Source organism: Lissotriton vulgaris, chromosome 8 (genome assembly GCF_964263255.1).
Source record: "Lissotriton vulgaris chromosome 8, aLisVul1.2, whole genome shotgun sequence".
In the NCBI taxonomy this organism is placed as follows: Eukaryota; Metazoa; Chordata; class Amphibia; order Caudata; family Salamandridae; genus Lissotriton; species Lissotriton vulgaris.
The window spans coordinates 423,941,180-423,962,515 of record NC_141696.1 but is presented as its reverse complement, the minus strand read 5'-3'; the positions used below and the strand labels follow the sequence as shown (position 1 = coordinate 423,962,515).

The 21,336-nt window shown below is 48.3% G+C and overlaps 1 protein-coding gene across 5 annotated transcripts in view; it reads left to right on the top strand.

Annotated features, from left to right (window-relative positions):
• HERC2 (HECT and RLD domain containing E3 ubiquitin protein ligase 2) overlaps window positions 1–21,336 on the top strand; it is a 1,676,463-nt gene that overhangs the window by 707,222 nt on the left and 947,905 nt on the right. For all 5 annotated transcript variants that reach the window (XM_086934186.1, XM_086934185.1, XM_086934187.1 and 2 more), the window contains exon 47: window positions 20,515–20,660. In XM_086934186.1, the coding sequence (XP_086790312.1) occupies window positions 20,515–20,660 (146 nt within the window). The remainder of the gene's footprint in view (window positions 1–20,514; window positions 20,661–21,336) is intronic.

Sequence of the window (21,336 nt, the reverse complement as noted above, 5' to 3'; positions counted from 1 at the left end):
TTTCATCGGAGCGGTTCTCGACTCGGCGCAGTTTCGGGTTTACCCGCCCGAACAGCGGGTTCGGGATATACAGGCTCTGATTCCGATCTTCGGGCCGTTATCCTGGGTTTCGGTCAGGTTGACGCTGCGGCTTCTGGGGCTAATGGCCTCCTGCATCCTTCTGGTGCATCACGCACGGTGGCGGATGCGGGCTCTGCAGTGGGACCTGAAGTTTCAGTGGGCCCAGCACCGGGGCAACCTGTCCGACCATGTCCTGATCTCGGAGGGCACTGCGAGACAGCTGCAGTGGTGGCTCACGGACCGCGATTGGGTCAACGGCAGATCCCTCTCCCTTCCCCAACCGGAGTACGTAGTTGTGACTGACGCGTCCCTTCAGGGCTGGGGAGGCCACTTGGGAGAGGCGGAGATCAGAGGACTCTGGTCTCCGGCGGAGTCCCGGCTCCATATCAATCTGTTGGAGCTGCGGGCGATTCGTCTGTCACTGAAAGCATTCCTCCCGTCTGTCCGAGGGAGTGCAGTGCAGGTGTTCATGGACAACACCACCGCCATGTGGTACTGCAACAAACAGGGCGGAGTGGGGTCGTGGACCCTTTGCCAGGAGGCTCTGCGTCTCTGGCAATGGCTGGAACATCAGGGCGTGACTCTGGTGGTTCAACACCTGGCAGGTTCTCTGAACGCCAGGGCGGACAAACTCCGGCGTCGGTGCTCGATGGATCGCGAATGGCGTCTGAATTCGGACGTGGCGCAAGGCCTCTTTCTGCGATGGGGAGAGCCTTGGTTAGATCTATTCGCCACCGAAGAGAACGCGCCATGTCATCAGTTCTGCGCGTTGGAATTTCCAAGGCGGCACTCGCTCAGAGACGCTTTTCGTCGCGAGTGGAGCTGCGGTCTGTTGTACGCCTTTCCGCCTATTCCTCTTCTGCCCAGAGTGCTGAAGATCAAGCGCGACCGGGCACAAGTCATCCTTGTGGCCCCGGACTGGGCACGAAGGTACTGGTATCCCGAGCTACTCAGTATGTCAGTCGATCCCCCGGTTCGTCTGCCTCTTCAGGAGGACCTTCTGTTGCAGCAGCAGGGGACAGTCCTCCACCCAAACCTGTCCAGTCTCCACCTCCATGCTTGGAGATTGAGCGGCGACAGTTGAGGCCATTTGACTTGCCTCCTGAAGTTTGCAACATCATTCTGGCAGCCAGGCGTCCCTCCACAAAGACTGTATACGCCTGCAGGTGGAAAAGATTTGTGGCATGGTGCACAGCAAAGGCTGTGGATCCCCTCAATGCCCCTCTCTCTGAGGTTCTTCTCTTCCTTCTTTCTCTTGCCCAGCAGGGCTCTGCTCTGGGCACTATCAAGGGCTATCTTTCGGCTCTTTCAGCCTTTCTGAGGCTGCCTGACCAACCTTCTTTGTTCAAGTCCCCTATCGTCAATCGATTCCTGAAGGGCATCACTCATACCTTTCCTCCTGTTCCCTTCGTGATGCCTCAGTGGGACTTGAACCTGGTTCTGACATTTCTGATGTGCGCTCCCTTTGAGCCACTTCACAACTGTCCTCTTCGCCTTCTTTCTTTGAAAACTGCCTTCCTGGTAGCCATCACCTCTGCCAGGAGAGTGAGTGAGCTCCAGGCTCTCTCTTGTAAGCCTCCTTTCCTTTCAGTCCATCCGGACAAGGTTGTTTTGAGGACTAGGCCCTCCTTCTTGCCTAAGGTGGTCACAGCCTTCCACATTGGGCAGTCCATCACATTGCCCACCTTCTTTCCGCCTCCGCACCCCTCGAGAGAGGAGGAGAGGCTCCACCATCTGGACCCAAAACGTGCGCTCTCGTTCTATCTGGATCGCACACGCCAGTTCCGGGTGGATGATCAACTCTTTGTTGGGTACGCGGGCGCTAAGAAAGGGAAAGCGGTGCACAAACGGACCACCTCTCGATGGATTATCATGTGCATCCAGGCGTGTTACTCCTTGGCTAAGAAGGAACCCCCTGTTGGGCTGAGGGCTCATTCCACTCGAGCCACGGCCACTACAACTGCCTTGGGCCGAGGTGTGCCCTTGCAGGACATTTGCCAGGCAGCCACGTGGGCCTCGTTGCACACGTTTGCACGGCACTACTGCCTGGACAGTCAAGTCCGGAGGGACGGCTACTTCGGCCGTTCCGTTCTCCAGGACTTTCTGGTGTAAATATCGGTTCGCAGACCCACCACCACGGGGATGGTATTGCTGGGGTATCTATTCTAAGGTAAGGAATCTATCACTAACGTGACTTTCAGATGCACAAGTTACTACTTGCGTAACGATATATCTGTAAGAGACATTAGTTAGTGATAGATTCCTTACCGACCCACCCACGTCAGCACGCGAAGGCGGCGTCTAAGAACCCCGACGACGTCATCATGGCGCCGACAACGGACGCGGAGCCGCAGACGACGCCTACCGACGCGCAAGGGTACTGCTACGCAAAACTTTCCGGATCCAGTCTGACGCCTGGGGATATTCTAAGGTTCTAAGGTAAGGAATCTATCACTAACTAATGTCTCTTACAGATATATCGTTACACAAGTAGTAACTTGTGCATTGTCTCCGGTTCCGGAGCGGATTCGACGCCGACGGGACACAGCCCAGGGGGTCTTCCCAGTCGTCCGTCCAGCCCACCCCGTCAGTCTCCGCATAGCCCTGAGCGATGCCAAAGTCCACGTATCCTCTATTTCAGGAGGTTGATATTCCACCTGACTCCTTGGACGTCGATGCGACTCCCACACGGCATCGGTCGACGCCGGTGCTGGCGCCTACGACTCCTCTTTTGCCACACGCTGACGCTCCTCTGGACTCCCCTGGTCTGCTGTCGTTTCGGCCCATGGTGCAGGTACCTTGTGTGACATGGACTCCGGATCAGCCCCGGCTCCTCCACTGTTGCTGTCTAGTGGACAGGTTATGGCAACTGGGGCTAGTGCTGCCTACGCACGGGCTATTCACAGGGCGGCTGCTATTTTTTTTTTTTTCAGCCTCCTGTGGTTTCTCTGCTTTCTGATCCTTTGTTGGATCTTCTCCATATGGAGCCAGTTGAAGTGAAGCCTTTGCTGCCCCCTTGGGGCATCCTTGTTTGACATCATGCTGGGCACATGTGCGAGGCCTTCCTCGGGTGACTGTGTTGATTGGGCCATAGCTAGTCAATGTGAGAAGGTGGCCTGATATGCAGTGCTCACTATTCTAGTGAACACTATGTATCAGTCCAGCAACCCTTATTGATGATTGGTTGTAAGTCAACCTTATAGACCAGCTATCCTAGTAGCATGGATACGAGCAGTCTAAGGCTAAAGACTCGAGAGGGCGTGTTAAGCCAGCCGTTTACCACACATATACCCCTTGAATACCAAGTGAAAGGACACCACACAAGTGTTATGAAAATAAACAAGATATTTATTAAGAATCACAACAGCCCTGTACTCTTTATGAGGACAGGGTACTAAGCACAAAACAAAACTCTTACGAAAATACTTAAGTTAGCACAGTATATACAAATGCCCGAGTGGCACGGAAAACCATATACTCTGAAAGTGGAATGCGAAATTACTAGCAGGTAAGTACAGTACTAATAGGCTTTGGAATCGCTAGATCTTGACTATAGAATCTTCAGATTACTTCTAGGAGACCCAGGGGACTCGGGTGCAGAGTGTGCACTCTCACGCGTGATGCGGGACAAAGTCTATGGTAGCTAGTAAAGACAAAGTTAGTGTTCTCGGGCGAACCCGACCTGGTAGGGAGAAAACGAAAGTGGATCCTGACCCTTGGATAGTGAGGCTATGCTGGGGCACCGAAATGCCGAAGTTACCTAGCCCAGGGGCTGCAGCTGCATAGGTCTCAAAAGACGTCGGGAATCCTCGTTGCCGGACCAGGAGCCTGGAAGAAAGAAGTTGCTGGCAGGCGACCAGTGAAGAAAGTTCGATGGATCCAAGCCTGGATCGAAGGAAGATGACACCTGAAAGCAGAGGGGACCAAGTTCGAGACTACTAGCCAGTAGTCAGGTGGCACCAGGAGGGCACCGGATGGTAGTCACCTCGACTAGGTGAGTGGGTGACGCTGTGCTCGCAGATCTCACGGACCAGGAGGCGTTGTCGGCGACCAGGATGGAGGAGCGAGCTGTCCCACGATGGATGAAGCTGTCGGCGTCGCTGGACCCAGGATTGGGCAACAAAGCCTTGGCAAATTCAAGCCCACGCGGTGGACTCAAAATGGCGTCTGGAGTGGACCAGGAGGGTCCGGGGTGCCTCTCTTGAAGAAGGAAGCAAGGGCCAGTCTGGAGCAACCAGACCAGCAGCAGTGATGTCGTCGGGCGTCGTGAAGAAGGCCACAAGCCAGCCGGCTAGTAGCCACACAGCGCGGTGAGCACGCAAAAGCAGAAGGGCCCCACGCAGATCGTGGAGATGCTGGAGGGCTGATCTTCGGTGCTGGAGCTGCTCAGGGTTGGGGCTTCTCGGACCCCAAAGCACTCACCAGTGGAGCACACGGTGGGCTTGTTGCAAAGAAGTCGTGCAGTCTTGGCGATCGTCGGTCCCTCGAGGTCTCGTCGCACTCACAGTTCTCAGCTTTGCTGTAGAGGTGAGTAGAGGTCAGAGGTGCCAGGGAAGCCGGATCTCGTCGAGCTGGGTCGTCGGATTCATGAAGAAGGACTTGCAGCAGACCGCAGTGTTCTTAGGATGGTGCCTGCGGATGCAGGGTGACTACTCCTTAGCCACAAGGGAGAATCTTGAAGAAGAAATCGTGATGTCCTTTCGTAGAAAGTCGTTTCTTGATTCCAAAGATGATCTAATTTGAACAGGGGGCCCGCTCCTATCTTTATACTAAAAAAGGGGGCTGACCCGGTGACTAGGTCCTGCCTATGGGTGGGACTAGGAGGGGGGTGGTTACACCCCTCTGCCATGCCGGACTTTCCCCAGGCCAGGGGCTGGTGTGCCCCTGGAACTGGTTCTGACCGGCCTATGCGTAGTGAGCACCGGGGTGCCACTCAGCAGTCACCTTCCTGTAAAGCCCTGCCTACCCAGGATACACAAAACCATGTCTGGGACGGTGCTAGCACCACCCCTGACAGGAAACCCTTTGTCCAGGCTCCCCTCGCTGGAAGGACTCCCAGCTGCAGGGGGTCAGACTCGTGTCTGTGGTGGCAGCATCCATTTTGTGGAGCTGAGGCTTCGTTTAACTTTAACCGGGGTTCACAGTTACATACATGTCGTGTCCCTCTAGAAGGGTGGAATGCTAACCCCGTCGCCAGAATTGACGAGGGGTTAGTATTCGAATTCGTATGACACCTTACTCGACATGTTTTGATAAAGCAATACCAAAGATAGCATTTTACCGCGAGGATTATAATGCACTTAAGAGTATATGGTATGCGATATCATGGAACAGCTATTAGGACTTGGTTCCGCAAGCTGCAGACAGGCTCAGCTCATGCCAGAGCACCATCTCACACGATTCCAAGCACTCTGCCTTCAGGATTGTTAAGGCCTGCCATAGGAGTGACTGATAGGAATCTGTGTGTCCATTTTAGGGTTAGATATAGGTATACTATATCTACAGCAAAGGGTGATTACACGACTTTGCCCCAGCTGTCATGCAGCCAGTTGTGTCAAATTTAGGAGGCCAGCCAGGGGTGGCATAATACATGCTGCAGCCCCTGGCAGCCCTGGGTACACCCATGCCCTGAGTTACAGGGTCTGATAGGGTGGCCCACTACCAATTGGAAATGCACCTAGGGTACATGGAATCCATTTTACAGAGAGAGCAGTAGGCCTGGGGTCCTGATTGGCAGGGCCCCAGGTCGACTATGTCAAAAACCTGCTAAAACACAGCGCAAAAAGTTAGGGGCAACCATAGTCAGGAGGTACCTTCCTACAGTCAACACCATCCTGCCCCATATGATCCGCTCTGTCTGTCCCTTCACCCTAGGGCTCAGGGCCTAGTTGTTCAGGCAACCTTCGACTTAGTCTTCTTCTGCCCTGCCTCTGTTGCCTCCCACCAGGGAGCCTAGGTGGTTAGACGCATGGGGTCACCAGCATTTCGCCTCTGCTAGTGCTGGCATCCGCGCCTTGAATACGGCTTGCGTGTTTGCATCCTCTACCCTTTGGGACTTGGTTGAGGCTCTTCTACCTTTGATTCCAGAAGGGCCATGGGTTGAAGTAATTCACCTTCTGCATGATGGCAGGGGAATGGTGCAATTTTCCTTCTGCTCTTCTCTTGACGCCACTGACTCGGTGGGACGAGCTCTTTCTCGGTCGGTGGCTTTGCGCTGCCATGCTTGGCTGCGCGACAGTCGTTTCCCGGACAATGTTTGGGATGCTCTTAGGGATCTGCCTTTCAATGACGTGGACCTTTTTCAAAGCCACGCAGATTCAGCGCTCTTCCGCCTTATGTCGGGACTACTGTGACTCTTGCGGCACGTCCCTTTTTGCCTTATGAGTATTCCTTTATTCTGCGTAGGCGATGTTGTCTTGTTGGTCTGATTTCATACATGTCCCGGTCCTTTGTGTAGCACCCGGTTAGTGTAGGCGGTGGTTCCGCCGTCTCAGTATTCTTTACGTGCAGCCAGACTGCTAGTTCTGTCTTTCCTTTCAGTTCTCTGAATGTTTGCTTTGCCCAAGAGGACTCCCCCCTCACAGGGGTTGACACTTACCCTATGTGGGGTATTTATAGGCTACTTGGTGGTTGCCTTAGCACGCTCCTATGGAGTTTTTCATCACAATCTTGCTGTGGGCCTCTTTTTAATGCTGTTCTGCGATCCTGACGTTCGCATCACTCTATTGCACCTTCGTTGCAGTTGGCTCTGGTAATCCTTCTACGCCTCGGTATGAGTTCCTTACCATATGGCTTCCGCCGTGCCTGTATTCACTGGGGCGTTTTTCTGTGATCCTCTTACCCTTGATGGCTGCTCTTCTTTTGCCAGTCACTATCTTAGGGCCCTTCTTCTGTTCAGTTCAGGTGCAGTTCTCACTACTGACGCCCTATCCTCTTTTTGCGCCAGGATACAACCATTGTGTGGTAAGCTTCATAGTGTTGGCGCAACCTGGGAATGCACCCTGGTATAATTGCTATCATAGGGTGTTTGCGTTGTTTCTTTCACTTCTGTGGTGCTGGTTCTCCCCTCCCCTTTCAGGGGTAAAGAAAAATCGTACTTCACCCCTTACTAGGCTTGTCTTCGAAGGTGGCGGCTTCGCCCTGTACCTTGCCTTGTTCTCTCGTTTTCCGGGCTCTTTCCCAACAGGAATTTCTACACATTCCCTGCTGCTTTCCGCACAGGTGTTTTCAACACTTCTGCTTGGATTCCTGCTGTACCACTCTCAAGGGGAGTGTTCTCTTTAGGATACTCGTTTCTTGAGTCCTTGGACCATTCGGTTGGTCCTGACTGTTTCTGACGGTCGTGTCTAGCTCCATCTCCTCCTCTATCTTGCAGGGGACCGTTGCTCCTCCCAGGTGCGTGGCTGATGTAGCTTACTAGTCTGGACATTGTTCTGTCCACTTCTGCTTCCTCTTGACTGTTGGTGCCCCTTTTTGCCGGTTGCTTTCTTGCTTTGCGTCTCACATCTGGGCTGCTCACGCAACCCTACAGGAGGGTTCTTGTTCTACTTCGTGCGTTTCTACTAGTCCTGTTTTGGGTGCTTCTGATTGTTGCCGTCAGCCCTTTCATATGCCTCATAACAGAGTGACTCTCTAACGGCGTGTCTTCTGGTTCTGGTACTACTGGCACTTTCTGTTCATCGATCGGCATCCTGCCAATGTTGTCCTATGTATTTGGCTGGCACATGATACAATAGTGCTTTTTTCCACTGTTGTGCGTACTGGACCGGTATATGTTGACACTGTCCTACCGGTTGTCTTCACTCTGGGTTTTACTTTCTGTCAGCACACCAAATCCTGCGGATCCATCAGACCCCGGGTTCAGTCCCACTTCTTGCGAAGTCATGAACTTTCCCTTTTCACACAGACCTATCTAGCGTATGTTTTCTTTCTCTCACCCTGTATACATACGGGGGTTTTCATGCTGTTCTTAGACAGCTTGTGGTACCTTTGCCTCCCAATGTTTTTCGCTCTTTATGAGCTTCATAGTCTGGTGTGGCTGCGCTGGTTTGCGGTCCCCACCGTGGGACGTCACCTTGTAGATGACTATGTTGCCTCTGCAACTTATTGGGGTTCAGTCGCAGACCGCCTCCTCTATGGGTATGGCTTTGGTATCTATTCTAAGTTAAGGAATCTGTGGCTAGACGTCTCTATCGGATGAACGAGTTACTTACCTTCGGTAACGATGTATCTGGTAGAGACAGTCTAGCTGCAGATTCCTTAACGCCCGCACATCCTCCCTGTTCTGTGAGGACCTTTTCAGGTTGGACTTTCTACTCTTGCCTCCCTCCGGGTGGCTTGATCGTTCTGCAGGGTGACGCTTTCACTTCACTCCCACACAGAATGCTTCATTCTGCTTTCATAGCTCTACTCCGCCCATTTTCGTGATTGGACGGTATGCTCATGTGTCATGTATCCTTTCCAACCCTACTCCCTGGGTTGTACAGTGTGGGTTCTATTCGTTTTTTTTCCCACCCCTGCTCTCCCCGTTTCTATCACCTTGGGGTCTCTTGCCACCCCTCTGCTCCATTGGTTTGAAGTCTATTGGCTCTGTCGCATTTTATGAATTTCTTCTGGGGATACAACTTCTCTTTCTGGTGACGTCTTGTGGTCAATTGTTCTAACTCCTATGTTCCGGACTTTTTGTCCTTCAGTTATACATTAAGGTTGCGGACTTTCTGTCGTCTGCCATGATGTTGTTTACATCTTCATTTACCTCCAAAGGTGGTTGGCCTTCACTTTGCGGGGTTGCTTCTCAGAGCGGTTCTCTGCTCTTTCCCTTTACTAGTTTTCAATATACAGTGCCTGGCACTTTCCTTTATGGTGCTGTATTTCACCATTCCATGTCTTTTCATCATTTTTGCACACTGTTCCCATATTCTAACCTTTTTTTGCGGTTGCTCCGCGTTGCGGCGTGGAAATGTTTCTCAGCTGAAAACTGACGTCAGCGCGCCGAGAGGGGCGTATATGGCTCCGCTGACGTCACGTCTGTGGACAATGTCAGGGCAGAGCTGTGCGACGCCGCCCCCGGCGCGCAGAGGTGCAGCTGCGGACAGGTTTCCGGATCCAGTTTAACGCCTGGGGATATAATATGTTAAGGAATCTGAGGTTAGACTATGTCTCTACCAGATACATCGTTACTGAAGGTAAGTAATTTGTTCTTCTTGTTCAGAGTCACCAGCAGGGTTGAATGATTCGGATCCACAGGAAGGCCTGAGTAGCTTACCAAGACACATGGATTAGTATATATTTATGAGGGGGCCAAAAGATCAGCGGCAACACGGAAACAATGGAACCAGACTCCACCATACGAGGTAGAAATATTACAGGTGTCATTAGGAGGGCCCTTAGAGATTGTCAATAGAAATTTACTTAAAGCCCCAAAATAATCAGGTGATTCCATCATATGTTCACACATATATTATCATCAGCAGAGATATCACTTTTTAGTGAGGGTTTATCATTTGTGGCTACTGAAAGGACAAACCTCTTTACCTTGCAAACTGAAGTGCCCAATTGTTTTTGCAAACTGAGTCTACAGACGTTCTTTGCCGATACAAAAAAGTACAAGAAATAACTACCGTCCACCTACTATCCCCCTATGTCTAATGCTCCACCAGAGTTGATTCCATTTAAAAATGGTCACTGGGAAAATGATGGGATGTTGTAAATGTGATGAATGAAAAGTCTTTTACACCATGCACTATTTCCCTTGCCCAGAGGAAAGCATTGCAAGATCTTAAGAATATCAGGTTACTTGTTATAAAACCAACTGACAAAGGGGTGGTATTGTCACCCAGAATATACAAAACTGTGATGCAGAAATTAGAAACAATTAGGCGCCAGACAATATTACAGAAAAAACTAATTAAGGATCCCCCAAGAGACATACAAAAGCGAATTTCAGAGAGCACTACACAGGAGGAGGATAGTGGCTTCCTTACCAAAAAGGAATTTGAGTTTTTGAACAAGGAATACCGAGGAGTCCCAGTTTGATACACCCTACACTAGGTACATAATAATCAGAATTATCCACCTGGAAGACCAGTTTTATCTGGATGTGCCTCCGTGTTGTAACCATTTGGGCAGTACATTAACATATTGTAAAATTGGAATTATTTTAATTGTGGCTTTTTTTAAAATCGGACACTGACCGCCTGCATGTTTTGACGAGATTAAATCGTCACAGGGGTCCCGATCTCCATTTCTCCACCGGTGCAGCCGAGCACAGCGCTCTCGCCGGCTGGGCAAAGCGGAACCGCCATCTTGGGGGGAGGCAGGGTAGCGCTCCAGCTCCTGGACGCCTCCCGCCCTCCCTCACTACATAAGGAGTGTCCGTGATAGTGGAAACTGATTACTTGTTTTCCCCTGAGGCGGAAGCCGGGGGCATTTCTCTTTGCTAATCTACTACAATCGAACCTTTGTGACAGTATATGATTGTTTGCACTTAAACTGTATATGTGGTGATTTATGACCTCTGTACAGTTGCGCTGACCGGCCTTTTAAAAATTGTAATTATTTTAATTGTGGCTTTTTTAAAAATCGGACACTGACCGCCTGCATGTTTTGACGAGATTAAATCGTCACAGGGGTCCCGATCTCCATTTCTCCACCGGTGCAGCCGAGCACAGCGCTCTCGCCGGCTGGGCAAAGCGGAACCGCCATCTTGGGGGGAGGCAGGGTAGCGCTCCAGCTCCTGGACGCCTCCCGCCCTCCCTCACTACATAAGGAGTGTCAGTGATAGTGGAAACTGATTACTTGTTTTCCCCTGAGGCGGAAGCCGAGGGCATTTCTCTTTGCTAATCTACTACAATCGAACCTTTGTGAGAGTATATGATTGTTTGCACTTAAACTGTATGTGTGGTGATTTATGACCTCTGTACAGTCGCGCTGACCGGCCTTTTAAAAATTGTAATTATTTTAATTGTGGCTTTTTTAAAAATCGGACACTGACCGCCTGCATGTTTTGACGAGATTAAATCGTCACAGGGGTCCCGATCTCCATTTCCCCACCGGTGCAGCCGAGCACAGCGCTCTCGCCGGCTGGGCAAAGCGGAACCGCCATCTTTGGGGGAGGCAGGGTAGCGCTCCAGCTCCTGGACGCCTCCCACCCTCCTCCCACCCCCAGCAAGATATGGATATAAAGAAACAACTCTCCCGTCCGCGCAGCGGGCGCGCCGATGGCGCGCCGAAGGCAAGCCCGTCTGCGCCCGTCCGCGCCGGACCCGCGCCCAGCGCCAGTCCCCCTGCCTCTCATACCTCCTTGATTACCTGGTCCTCGGAGCAACTTGCTCTGCTACGCCGCAACACTTGCAACCCGCCTAAACGTTGTAACCCCCACACCTTGAACACCAGTTCTTATTCTTGCCTTGGGTGTAACCATCACATTCCCGCCTTCATCAAACGGTGTCCACCATCCAACAATGGTAATCACTGCTCATCACCGTCTACCGTTTATGCTGGCGTAATTAACTGCCGGTCTCTTCCTGCACATGCATCCGACATTTGGCTTCTGCTAGATACGAAGAAGTGGGATATTTTATTTCTCACAGAAACATGGCTTAAAGACTCGTCCATGCCAGATATCAACTTGGCCATTCCCTCTGGTTACCAATTGGTAGGCATTAATCGAGACGGCACCAAACCTGGAGGGGGTCTCGCGATAATTGCAAAATCCCACTTTACACTGAGCTCGACTAAAATTGTTAACCTCGGTCTGATCGAGGCCATGTATTTTACAATTAAGGACGCCGCTTGTACTATCTTTGCTGGTATCCTGGTATATAACCCCCCCCCGTTACTGCTTGTTCTCTCAGTGCCCTGTTGCACTCAATTGCGGACTTTTCCCTTAAACACTCGCACTTCACAGTGTTGGGAGATTTTAACCTTCATATAGACAATCCTTCCTGTGCTCAAGCCTCTTCAATTGTGGAAACCCTACAAGGACTGACCTTGTCCCAACTAGTTAAAGGCCCTACGCATAAAGCCGGTCACACATTAGACCTGATTTTTTCAAATCATCCTTGCATAACGGTCTTTCCTTCTCTTCCCCTTACATGGTCTGACCACTTTCTTATCCCCTTTCATATTGACAGACCTCCCCTTCCCCCTACCTCTTCCCTCAACAGAGATAGTGGTCGCAAATGGGTCAAGGTGACCAGTGAGGCTGTTGATTCTCGATTTCAGTTCCACTTTAATCAGACGGAGGATCTGGACAAGGAAACTGCAAGATACAACTCCGCCCTTACCTCAGCTCTTGATTCCATTGCTCCTCTTGCTCCCCTGGCGTCCGCCAGATCTCGTCCTTCGGCTCCCTGGTTCACCCCCCTCCTTCGCGAGGAAAAAAGCAAATGCAAAAGGCTAGAACGCATGTGGCGTCAGAAGTACGATCCAGTGGCTAAACTGGCTTATAAATCTGCTTTAAATAAATTTCAAATGCTTAAACGTTCCTCTATGAGATCTTATTTCTCTGGCCTTATTCAGCAGGCGCAGAATTCGTCAAAAACCCTCTTCTCAATTGTGAAAGATTTTGTTACTCCTCTGGCCATAAAAACCCAATGCAGCCCTACTCAAGATCTTCGCAATGGTCTCTCCGATTTTTTTCAGGACAAAATTACTAAACTTGCCTCCTCATTTGTCTCTGTCATGCCCAACCCAATTCCAGACTCCTCTCTCCTGACGCAATGCTCCTTCAACTCCTTTAATGAATTATCATTTGACTCTGCCCTATCTCTTCTTCAGCAGGTCAAGTCTGGCTCACCCTTAGACCCTGTTCCTGCTAAAGTAATGGGCAACTTCCTATTCTTAAAAAACCCAACGCTGATCCCTCCCAATACTGCAGTTACCGACCCATCTCGCTTCTGCCCAAGCCAGCTAAGATATTGGAGAAAGTTGTTCAGAAACAAATGGCCCAGTTCTTGGAAACAAATAAACTGTTACACGATTCTCAATCTGGGTTTCGAACCGGTTACAGCACCGAGACAGCGTTGCTGGAAGTCTCAGAGACAATCAGGGAATCAGTGGATAGGGGTGAGGAGGCCATGTTGGTCCTCCTCGACCTATCCGCTGCATTCGACACGGTTTCTCATGTCATTCTCTTATCCCGATTACAACAGCTGGGGATTGAGGGCACTGTCCTAGCATGGCTCAAATCCTTTTTATCCGGACGGACCCAAAGGGTATTGTTGCATCCATACCAATCCGAAGACAAACCCCTCCTGTGTGGCGTGCCCCAAGGCTCAGCTTTGAGCCCTTTATTGTTTAATGTTTACCTGGCCCCCCTTGCCAAGGTAGTTGAGTCTTCTGGAGTCAGGGTGGTCTCTTATGCTGATGATACTCAGCTTGTTTTTTCATTTAGAGACCATTCTGACTCCCTCTTTTCCAACTTCCGAAACTGCCTTGGCAACATTTGCACTTGGATGGCTGCTAACCATCTCGCCCTCAACACTGAAAAAACAGAGGTCCTCTTTTTCAGCCAGAAAACTGCCCCCCCTTCAACTCTTTGGTGGCCTACCATTCTTGACCCACCTCCTGTACCAGTGCAATCAGCCCGTAACCTGGGCTTTATATTTGATAACACCTTGTCCGGAAAAACCCAGGTTAATAAAGTAGCGGCGGCTTGTTTCAATAAACTGCGCATGATCAGGAAGATCTTTCCCTATCTCCCCCAGTCTTCCCGTAAAACAGTGGTCCAGGCACTCATCACGTCACACCTTGACTATGCCAACAGCCTCTATGTCGGTGCCCCCCAATATCTCATTGATCGACTTCAAACTATACAAAACGCGTCTGCAAGGCTGATTGGCAACATCCCTCCCCGCAACTCGGTCAGAGCCTACCGAGAGGAGCTGCATTGGCTTCCAATAGCCCGCCGTATTGACTTTAAGGTTCTGATCCTTGCCTTTAGGGCAATTAATGGCATTGGCCCCTGCTATCTGAGCAAAAGGCTTAAAATAGCTTCTTCAGTAAGGCATCTGAGATCTAATAGTCTACGCCTGATGATTGTCCCTCGCTTCAGACTCACGCGTACTGGTGGCAGAACCTTTACCGTTGTGGCCGCTAAGCTTTGGAACAGTCTACCCTTGGATCTCAGGTTTTCTGAATCAGAACAAGTCTTCCGTCGCAAACTGAAAACATGGCTGTTTTCTAAGCACTAGCCAGCAAAACTCTTGCAGACCTGCTCATGTGACAGATTTTTCATGAACTCAGCAACCCCCTCTGTGATAAACAAGTAGTCTTAGCGCCGGGACACCTCCTCTGGAGGTAGCCGTGCGCTCTATAAACTTCTTAAATAAATAAATAAATAAATATATCAATTAAAGACTTTGGACCAGATGTACAACCATTCCGTTTTGCGAGTTGCAAATTGCGATTTGTTTTGCGACTTGCAAAACAGAATGTACTAATGTGTCCTAGACCCATTTAGCGATTCCAAGTGGGGTTACAAATGACCTGCCTCATCAATATTTGAGGCAGGTCTCAATTTGCAACACATTGGGAATGGGCAAGAACACAAGGAAGGTGGCCTGCTGGGGACAGCAGACCACCATGTCTGCGTTTGCTTTTTAAATAAAAGAAACTTTTTTTTCAAATGTAGCTCATTTTCCTTAAAGGAAAACGGGAGGCGTTTAAAAGAAACAAATGTTAATTTTTTTTCATTTTTTAAGAGCAAGCAGTGGGACGTGGGACCACAGCTTGCTCCTAAAAAATATTTTTGCATACATTCACAAAGAGGACAGGGTCCCCTTGGGACAACTTTCTGGTTGAGACTGGCTTAAAGTAGGTGGTAACAGTAATTGTTTTGCGACTGCAAACAATAGTACATACCAACTCGACTCGCTATTAGGAAGGGACACCCTTGGTACGCCCCTGCCAAATAGCGCTTCGCAAACCCTATTTTGTGAGTCGGTATTAGGTTACTGACTCTCAAATTAGGTTTTGTACATACTACAACCCTTTTTAGCTGTCTCAAACTACCTGATTTTCAGTTTGCAACCACTAAAAATGGTCATTCATCACGCCCTTAGTCCCTAGACTAGAAACATATACACGGGACGGTTCATATAAGATCAACCTGTTGGAAGGCATGGTTTTTAACCCAGACAAGGAATTATTGGTCACCTTTAATATTGTTTCCTGTTATACTACCATACCTCAGAATGAGAGCATCAGGCTGGTTGAACGTATTCTCAGTACACAACCAGCGCCCACCTAGGTACCTGCAGAGTTAATTATTCAATTACTTAAAATTGCTCTGCAAACCCGTTATTTCAAGTACAATAATTAATTTTATCAACAATGTGGAGGGACTTCAATGGGGCAGTTTTTGCCCCAAATCTAGCGAATATCTATGTGGACTCATGGAACAGCAATTTATACTCACTGACAGTAATCCATATAGGGTATCCATTAGATGCTGGAAATGATACATCGATAATGTCTTTATGACTTGGGCAGATACTGAAGCCAAACATTGTGCTATGCTCAAGAGACCTCCATATGTATTAACGTGGTCTTTGGCCCTTGCAACACTTATTGTCTTTGACACTGACAGATGACTTCACTGTGCGGTTGTAAAGGTGTTGAAAACTTTTGAAGTCACTCTTCTTTCCAGCATTATGGTTGAGTCATGTATTCAGTTGACTTCCTTGTTGACATTTAATAGAGTCAACATCACTTAAATACAGTTTGTTTATCATGATTATTCAGGTGACCTTCACCCTCAGTGAGTATTAAATATTACACGGGGGTTACTATTACATATTTCACCCGGGTTGGCTCATTCCTACACTACTTGGCCAATGATGGTAAACCTTATGTGTTTACTATTAATTTTAGTTGGTATAAGTCAGTCCAGACCTTATTCAATAATTATTCCTTCCAGATGTCCCATAATACTCTTCTGTCCTGATGAGACCCCTGTACCGAGTTGACGGTCGAAATCAAAACAAACAAATAGATATTTGGCATTGGCCAAATAGTTAACAACTGCTGTTGTTTTTTTTTATTGATTTATTTATTGCGTTTCCAGACAACAACAAAAAAAAACATGCAAAGAATTACAATTGCAATAAAAGGAAGTGACAATAAAAGAAATTCCTGCAAATTAGTGTACAGAGGCGTGGTTCTATACAATAGAAGGAGGCAAACGGCCCCCTGGAGGTCCTTTACAATTGTGTCTGGAGTGGTCTGATAATAATACAGGGTTACATTTGTGGAGACCCACAGCAGTGTTATATCTAGTCAGTACTCAGAAATAAATCCCAGATGAATAAAACAATATTACCCCGCCATTGCCCCATGACGCATCCCCGCTATCAGAGGAGGAAGTTAGTACCTCAGTACTCCTTTTCACTCTTTACCCGCTATATAATCCTGGTATAGACCTAAAAAATTCTTGGGACGGCTTTTGGGGGGAAGTAATTCACTGTATAACTCTGACTGTGTGTTACAGTATAACATTTCCTAGGACCATTGTGTTATTGTGTGGGGGAGGTGCGGGGGGGGGTGTCCTCTGGCCCGATGCATTGCTACCATACATTTAGCTATTAATAATCCCATCTTTACAAGTTGCCTTACGCCTTTGCGTATATGTTTGGTAAAGCCCAATAGAGCCAACAATGGGTCAGGATTCAGGGGCTCCCCAGTAATGTTGCTAAGTTTCTGAAAGATCGCAATCCAAAAGTTGGCTACGTCAGGGCACAGCCAAGCCATTTGGATAAACCCTGCTGGCTCCATACTGCATCTCTCGTATTTCGCTGCGTCTCGAAGTCCGTATTTATGATAATGGATTGGGCTATAATACACTCAGTTTATTAATTTGAAGTGAATAAGACGGTGTCGCTTGTTTAGCAAAACTTGGTGTGTGGCTTCACAGCAATAACCCCAGGTGTCATCATCTATTACTAAGTCTAGATTGGTTTGCCAGCCGAGCCTAGCTTTAGTGAAGTGATTCTTCCTGTATTCCTGAGCTATCGAGTAAATACTGGAAATTACCTTCCGGGGGAATATGCCTGCAGCAGGAGGGAGAAGGGGGCCACCTCGGGCGGTTCAATCAGTTCGTCGCCTAACATATTGCGTAACACGTGTCTAACCCTATAGTAATGAAACATCAGCAGTGGGTTGAACTCCTGCCCCACCAAGACCAAGTCTTCACATCCCCGCCCCACATAGTCTTCAAAGAGATCACCTATGCTAGAAATCTTAAGTGTCGAAAGTGCTCGCAGTACCTCTGGTTCGACAAGCACCAGTAGCCAAAAACACAGATCGACTGGAGTAAGTGGAGAGCAGAGGATAGAGGCCGCCGGTCGCTTCAAAATAATGTTCCATGCATGTGCAGTGGCATTAATTGAGTCAAGTGTGGCAGCGCGTCTATGTGGGGCTCGAAACAAGAATGTAACCAATAGGGAGGGCGCTGCCGCGAGCTTCTCAATATGCAGATGTGGAAGGGGGGATTTGTTGATGTAGCCAATAAAATGCCGGCAGACATTGTAACGTCATAATAAAGATCCATGTCCGGGGGCACCTACCAACACCACCCCCCGTCCCCCAGGCCAAGTGGATCAGCAAGGACCTAATTTGAGGAAGCAGGGGGAACCATTGGTATATTCCAAAACAAAAACAAGAATCGTGGGATGACTACCATTTTCATTAAGGCGATGCGGCCCATAACGGATAGCGGTAACCGCACCCATTTGTTAACGTAATCCTCCAACTTTCCCATTGCCTTTATAGTAGGTCTCTTCTAACACCACTTCCGAGCTGGTGTGTACCTGGATCCCCAATTATCGCACTGAGTCTGTGGTCCACTGAAGTGGGAATTCTAGCTCGAGAAGGCCCAACGCTGGCGTAAGTGGGAAGATTGCAGACTTGACCCAGTTGTTGCAAAGGCCAGACAAATCGCCATATCGCACCACCTCCCTCAACACCTGGGACAGGTTGGTCTCAGGATCCCTAATATAGAGGAGGGTGTCATAAGCGTAAGTGGAAATAATTAGATTATATCGGGGAACCGAATCAACTATGACTATGGTACTCCCGTAATGCGCAGGCCAGTGGTTCTGCTACGATAGCATAGACAAGTGGTGATAGTTGACATCCCTGGCGTGTACCCGTAGCAATTCTGAAGGGTGAGGTAACCAGATTGCCGACTCTAACCCTGGCAGTCGGGGCGTTATAAAGCACTGACAATAATTGAATGAAAAGATCGCCAACACCCATCCTCCTCAAAACCAGCTGCATGAAATCCCACTCAACCAAGTCAAAAGCCTTCTCGGCGTCTAGGAATATCACAGCAGCTTTTACATCAGGATTAGTGTGCTGAATGGCTCCAAACACTGTACTTAAATTATAAGTAAGGGTGCTTCCTGGCACAAACGCAGACTGTTCTGGCCCGACCAGCATCAGCACTAAGGGGGCTAAACAGTTAGCTAGAACTTTAGCGAATATCTTGGTGTCGTCATTTAACAACGAGAGCGGTCTGTACGATGAGCATGCATCTGGGGGCTTTCCCGGTTTCGGAAGCATGACCAGAAGGGCCTCCTGCAGTGACGGCGGCATCATCCCGCATTCACCCATTTCTTCAACAACTGCTGTTGTTGTTTTTAAGAAAAACACACAAACCTTTTGGGGAATTTACTTTTTAACTGGTCTTGTTACACTTTGGGTTGTGGTTTTCATTCTCACTTGGATATACTGCACTGTCTATATGTTGTGATTAAGAACAATTTATGGTGGTAAATACAAGTGATGTATGATTATATTCAGGCCTGAATATTGCATTTTTTTCTTGCATTGAGTGTGTGAAGTCAAAATGGTTTATTTATTCATTTATTTGAAGGTTTTATATAGCGCGAACAAGACCCTTGCAGGTATCCGAGCGCTTTACAATGTAGACATAGAAGATACTAATGCATATGGTAAATAACCTAAAGATCCATACAAATCAAGAATAGTATAATCACAATATCGAAGATACATAGGTAAGTAGTAAGTAAAATATAGTTCCATAAAGATCAAGAATAGGAGCGTTGATTTAAAAAGCTAAATGAATAATACATATGAGAGCGTCTATGATTAAAAAAAGTTGCATTCCGGGTCACAAATTGTGGCTACATCTGAGGTGGCACAGGGCATCTTCCAGCACTGTGGAGACCCCTGGCTCGATTAATTGCAGTGTCAAGGGTTTTGTGCATCGGAGTTCCCAAGGTACTTCTCCCTCAGAAATACCTTGTGCCTGCACTGGGAACTTTTTACCTCGGAAATGCCTTGTTGCCTGCATTGGAGTTCAGGACTCCTGTTTCCGCCTGTTCGTCTTCTGCTCATATTGCTGGAAAAAGAAAGACCAGGCCCAATTCGTCCTAGTGGCTCCGGACTGGGCGAGGATAGTATGGTACATGGAACTTCTGGCCATAACCTCATGTCCCTTCAGTAAGACCGCCTGTCGTAGCAACAGGGCCAGTTTTCCACCTAAGCCTACTTGGTCTACTCCTCAAGCATGGAAATTAAATGGCGGCAGTTGTCTTTTGACCTTCCTCTTGAAGTGGTTGGTGTTATCTTGGCAATCAGGTGTCGATCCACCAAGACTGTATACCCTGGACGCTGGGAAATATTATTTGGTGCTCCTCTCGCAACACCCTACCCTTAAATACAAAGGTTTCTGCTGTTCTTAAGGTCTGTCTTTCTTTAGCCTTTCAAGGCTTTCCTGTGGCAACAGTTAAAAGTAACTTTATGGCCCTGGCCCTTTTGACCTTCTTACTGTTGCTGGATCAGCCGTTCCTTTTCAAATCATCAGTTGTGATGTGGTTTTTGAGGGGACTGATCCATATGTTCTATCCAATACCCTTTATAATGCCACAGTGGGACCCGAATTCTGATGTGCACTCCCGGTGGATATTGTTATGCATCAAGAACTGACACGGGCTAGCTTAAAAAGCAACCCCCCAAAAAATTGGGTGCTCATTCCATCAGAGGGAAGGCTGCTGCTAGTGAGCTAATGCGCAGTGTGCCAGTTATGGATATTTGCCAGTCAGCTACGAGGGTGTCCCTCCATGTGTTCGTGAGGCACTACTGTGTGGACAGCCTTGTCTGGTGGGTTGGGCACTTTGCCAGATTTGTCCTGCAGTATTTGGCACAGATATAGTTGTCCAACATCATATCCAGGATGTGAAAAATCCGACAGAGCCACACAACACCATCTGCTGGATACAGCCTGATACCTGGGGAATAGTCACAAGGTGAAGAATCTGTGTTTAGATAGTCCCTACTAGAAAAGGTGTAACTGATGGTAAGTCAATTGTTCTTCTACATTTTTTGCATGTACTTAGCTTCTTTGCAAAGCTTGCATCATAATCAACTTTCCTGGTCAATTGGCTACGCTTTATATCTGTGCCATTCAGAATGTTCTTCTTTTGACAGGAGTAGAAGCCTTGGTCGGTTGGTTATTGGATCATCCTGATGTACAGATTACCAACCTCTCTGATGATGCAGACACGGTCTCTGATGAGTATACAGATGAGGAAATGGTGGAAGATGTTGAGGAACCTGAAAGTGCATATCCAGTGGTTAGTAATAAATATATTTTAATTGTGTTCTGTGTGTGACTTAAATGATTCATATCTTGGGTATCATAAGACTTGCCTCTCCCCATTTTAACACATTGTCTGTAGTGTACTTTAAAGCAGCACATTTTGTTTTCCAGCTTTGGATCTTTCATACGTTCACATTGTGAAAAGCTTGCTTAGTATATGGTGACTACTTATGTAAGTGGGCACCCTGCACAAATCCAGACAACCCTCATGGTGATTTTGGGGTTATTAGACAACCTTAGAAAGCTCTCTAAGTGGTAGCTATGTAGAGTAGCCTTTAGTCTTAGTCCAGAAGGTGTGTAAATCAGCTTGGTTTACCAGAACATAATCTTAGAGTTATAGATTGTGAAAAAGAACCACACATTGTATTTTTTAAAAATATGTATTTATTATAAGACGCTCGCTAACACATACAGATATCTCCTACCCGGAGATATACACATGCACACAATTCTTTGCAATAAAAACAGGTCAGTAGCACGAATACACAGTTGTTGCCAGGGGGAGACCAAACCATATACTAAAATAGTGGTATGGGAACCATGACTCAAGTCAAGACTATACCCAGAAGATGTAGAAGTGCCAGGGACCCAAGGAAACACCTGAGGTAAGTAACCAGGAACCCCAGGGAGGCCGTGTGCAGAGTGATAAC